Source organism: Opisthorchis viverrini, assembly GCF_000715545.1.
Source record: "Opisthorchis viverrini unplaced genomic scaffold opera_v5_677, whole genome shotgun sequence".
NCBI classification, from domain to species: domain Eukaryota; kingdom Metazoa; phylum Platyhelminthes; class Trematoda; order Opisthorchiida; family Opisthorchiidae; genus Opisthorchis; species Opisthorchis viverrini.
The window spans coordinates 75,241-79,914 of NW_008752340.1; the positions used below are offsets into that span (position 1 = coordinate 75,241).

At 47.0% G+C, this 4,674-nt stretch overlaps 1 protein-coding gene across 1 annotated transcript in view; it reads right to left on the reverse strand.

Annotated features, from left to right (window-relative positions):
* Positions 1-2,136, reverse strand: part of T265_15632 (hypothetical protein) — a gene marked incomplete at both ends in the record, with an annotated part of 76,099 nt that extends 73,963 nt beyond the window's left edge. The window contains one exon of the mRNA XM_009178819.1: positions 1,736-2,136. Coding sequence (XP_009177083.1) covers positions 1,736-2,136 — 401 coding nt within the window. The remainder of the gene's footprint in view (positions 1-1,735) is intronic.
* Positions 2,137-4,674: the final 2,538 nt, after the last annotated feature.

The following is a 4,674-nucleotide window of genomic DNA, read 5'->3' on the forward strand; positions in this document are numbered from 1 at the left end:
TCGCCTAGCTAGTTGATTCATTAGCCACTTGATAAAATTCGGCTTTACACTCTTCAAAACTGAAATTTTGCAGACGTTACTATGTGTTCGGATTTAAAAAAGGAATTTTTAAGCCAACCAGATAAGTAAAATTGGGCACTCCATGAGGAATCGTCACTAAAAGTAATGAATTTGAGTGCGCTTCCAAAATTAAGCCCAAACTGGCAAGACTTCCGTATGTCATCTGTCCGATATAGCGACAATCGGTTATGAATGCTGTACTATTGCTTGCGTTACACAGTAGATTTTTCTGAGGTTAACCTGAAATCATCTGGGGCATTGGTCAATGTGTTGAACACCCAACATTCAGTGACATAGGATGGGAAATTAAATGGGCACCAATGCAGTTACAATAGAACTCTGCTTACGTGATTTTCCAATTAGTGTTTCAAAGTTCAACCTCTGCAAATGTGCGCCCAAGAGAATTTGTGCTAAATTCCTTCATACATCAGGAACTGTAGCTTCTGTGTGTGTCCGTGAAGTCAGTCTCTGCTGGAAAGTCCAGTGTAATACACTAGCGTAATTTTTACTGGAAATTGTCATGACCGTGCATGATACAAAACGTCAGCGCAAAGTTTTCAAGCGTTGAGGTTTGGCTACTCTATTGAGCATCCACTGTCTTAAACCACCAGCAGCAGTGAGCATAAGTTGCACTTCAACAGGGTATAGAATCATCTGTTGGCTGGACCTTCAAGTGTCGAACTGTCAGGAGGAATGGGGATTTTCAGTTGAAGCTTTGCTGCTTGCTGACAGTCACGTTTATGGATATAGGCTTAGTTTGGTGAGTGTTGTTTATTCGCGGAATCTCTTTGAGAGTGCTAGCTTCTTTGTGCCCAATGATTCTGTTCTGTAGGCCGCTACTAGTTCCTTAATTATAGCCNAATTGTGTTCTGTAGGACGTCAATAGATCCTTAATTATTACCTGGTTTATATCGGTCGTTTTTGGAGTAGGTATGTTAAATTCACATATCTTTCCTAACTCACCGCTTAAAGTATCTTGGTCCTGCTCTTAGAAACATAAAACGCATATGTCGCGAACCATAATGTATGCACGCTCCCAATGAACTTTCAGAAAAATCCGTTAAAGGTCAGTAAACTGAGGTTGTTAATTTTATTGCAAGTTCGCGGCAACTTGGAAAACAGGTAATGTCATTTTTATTGTGCATATGTGACCAAACATGTACGCTTCGTAAATCTGTGTTTCCAACTCTGATTACGTTTCACAGTGATAAGCAAACGAACATGCGGCCACACAAGCACATAGGCACATCGAACCAGCTACCACAGACTTATTATCCACCACAAATAACCGCTAGAGCGCTTTTTACCATAAGCGTTTCTATGATTCCAACAGTAGGTTTGACGTTTTGTATTTCTTGCACAAATGACGCTACGTAGTCCTGGCCGGCTGCAACTTGGTTATTAGCCAATGCTCTTAGGTTAACTTGGGAAGTTTTCACTACTCATCAAGGTCATCTCGGCAACGTGGAGTTGGGTGGCTAAATAACTGTCAACGGAGCGTTCAAAATAATTTGCNTGGGTTCTAGAGGGGTGTGGACAACCGTCAGAGGAAGGTCATTCCACGCAGCTACTACTGAAATGAGAACAAATTTGTCTAAAGAATGTGGGGGCTCTGAGCTTGAAATTTTGTTTACTATGTCCCCGCCGTATGTTTGCTGAGTCAACGGTGAAAAACCTGTTTGCCAAGCGTTGTTCAAACAGGGCGTATGTAGGAATTAGTTCCTTTCTGGGGCGACGGTTCTCCAGGGGAAAGAGATCAAGCATCGCGAGACGCGTTTCGTAGTCCGCGAATTTGAGGCCGACAACAATTTTCGTAGCGGCACGTTGGACACGCTCAATGAGGGTGACGTCTTTCGAGCGTAATGAGTAGACAACTTGGTTGGCGTACTCGGGGAGTGATCTGACGTAGAACCCATAGAGTATTTGGAAGTCCATGCGAGTAATACGGGGAAAGGTGCGCCGGATCATCCGTAAAATGGCGAATGCCTTTTGGGACGATTTCTCATGGTGCAGTGAGAAGGACAAGTTTAAGGAGACCCAGATGCTCAAATACTTTTTGGGATTTATCCTCATCATGTTTTCTGAGACTTTTCACCGTGCATAACAAAGGCTTTCGCTGAATCCCCTCCAAACGACATATGGACCCACTTTTCACTATTCAGAGGAAGGTGCCAGACCTACGACCACTGCTTGGCAGCGTCTACATCCATTCGGAGGGCACTGGCATTGGAACTCCAGGATTTCAAGTCGTCCTCAAAAAGTGGACATGGACTTGCAAGAACATCTGGGAGGTCGTTGACGTAGATCAGAAACAAAGTGGTCCCAGGACGGAGCATTGAGGATCTCCGATGGAGACTGGCGCTGGAGAAGATTAGGTCGAGCCTATTCTCACCCGGAATGATCAGTTTGATAGGAACGCTTCCTTCTAGTGTAGGATTTTCCCTTGAATCCCGTAGGACGCGAGTTTGTGGAGCAGCGAGTCGTGTGGGACCCTATCAAATGCTTTTGAGAAGTCGAAAAATATGGCATCCGATATGAGTCCTTCGTCCTTGACTTGGGTTAAGCTGTCCATATACGAGCACGTTTGTCACGCAAGAGCGCTTTGGGAGAAATCCCTGTTGAGCTGGAGATATTAGGTTGCTGGATGTAAGGTGATCTAGGATGGCTCGCTTCAGAATGCGTTCCATCACCTTGCACGGCACGCTAGTGAGGCTTATAGGCCTATGGCTGCCAGGCGATAGTCAGTCACCAGTTTTGTAGTTTGGCCTGACAACCGCTTCCTTCCAAGCAGAGGAAAGGCGGCCTTCGTCAAGCGATTGATGAAACACCGTTTGTAAATGGTTGCCAGTGTGGAGGACGTTTCTTTCAGGATCCTCGGATGAACCTCGTCGGGTCCCAATGCGCAGAATGGGTTGATCTTGTGCAAGAGTTGACGAATGTCCTCCACCGTGAAGACCAAGTCGGTACGAGGCTGCTCGTAGTTCCGCCTTGACAAGAGTGGATGTGACGAGGACGCTGGTTCTGAGTATAGACACGCATAGTGTAAACCTCAGATACCACTGTTGGGTAATTTGTCGGTTCTCCGTCTCTTACCCTCAAAAAGTACGCGGATCGCTTGTTTCTGAGGTGATTTCTCATGTATTTGAACAATACGTTTTTGCTTTTACAAGGGAGGTCCAGGATGGTGGTTTGTTTTCGTATGTTCCATTGGCGGATTTCCGATTTGCAGCGGTTCCGCATTTAACGAAATGCCAGCTCATCTTCTGTATCCCCTGTAGTCAACTTTTGAAAAGGAGTTGGGACCTATTTTCCAAATCAAAGGTCAGCACACAGTGGTCGGTATGTTTCAGTGGGGCGTTAATTGTTACCTGATAAACGAAGTGACTTTCTTTGGTGATGACCGAATCCAGGAGGGATGGTAGATGGCCTGCACGGTATCTGGTGGGTGCAACGACATTTCGAGTTAAAACGCTCTGAAGAACGATTTCAAACAGCGCCGCGGCAAAACATCCGCCTGATTCGACGCACTGGAGCTCAATCCAGGAGGTCTTTGGGGCGTTGAAGTCCCCCACCAGCAGAAGATGAGTGAAGTGGTTGTTGGAGGAGGGTTGCTCAATCGTTTGTATGAGGAATTGGTCAGCTTCAGGGGGACTTGAAGGGCTTCGGTAGACCACGCCTAGAAGGAGAGAATCGAGCCCGCGCAGCGGGATTTGGACCCACAATGCATCGCAAAAGTGCGCACGATTGGTATCAGAGAAGACAATCGGGATTGGTAGGGCCGTATGTAAGTACAGAGCAACCCCACCAGCCCTCCCTCGTTTTGAGTCAGCTCGAAAAACAGAGTAACCGTCTATTGCGTCAGAGACATCTGGTGTGAGCCAGGTCTCTATGTGTACGATTATGGATGGTTTGTCAAGGCAAGCTGACTGTTTAACATCGCCGAGTTTGTTGAAAAGGCTGAGGCAGTTGGTGGACAAGCAGTTCAACAATGGCTCTGCTGCCTACGAGGGTGAAGGGCCAAAAGTTCAGTGACCAGGGAGGTTAGCAGACTTAATAGTAGTGCACCGGGTTTGAGTCTGTGTCCAAGGCTCCAAGGGGGCCTCTGGGACGATGTTGTCCGCTTCCTTTCTTTGTGGTTTCTTGGGGTGCTTTTCGACTGCGAGGTTTTGTGTTCCGTGGAAGCCCGGTTTGCTGGGGCCTTTTGGGTTTGAAGGACGGATTTTTTCACCATTGGCAAAAATTTGGATCGGCGCTTTTTGTAGCTCTTTCAGCATCCCCTTTTCGTTCGTTATATGGCTTGTTTGGCTGCAGTCGCCGGCGAAGAGCGTTGCCAACTGGATGTACGAGTGATTTTCCGGACGGCTGTAGTCATGTTTATGTCTTAGGGGTGTCGGCGACTGTGTGGCGATTGTGTCCACAAGCAGAGGGGCCGCTTTTGACGGAGTGGAGCTCGAGATTGGATTCGCTTCTTGTCCCCGACACCTGATTCAGTCCAGTTCAGAGGCTGCGAATTTCTTGGAGAGTGCACGGCTGCAGCTGTGTCCTCTGATACGGAGATAAGCGTTGATAGCTCCAAGTAGTTTGTGCGCTGCTTGCATGTGGGGTTTGCCTCCT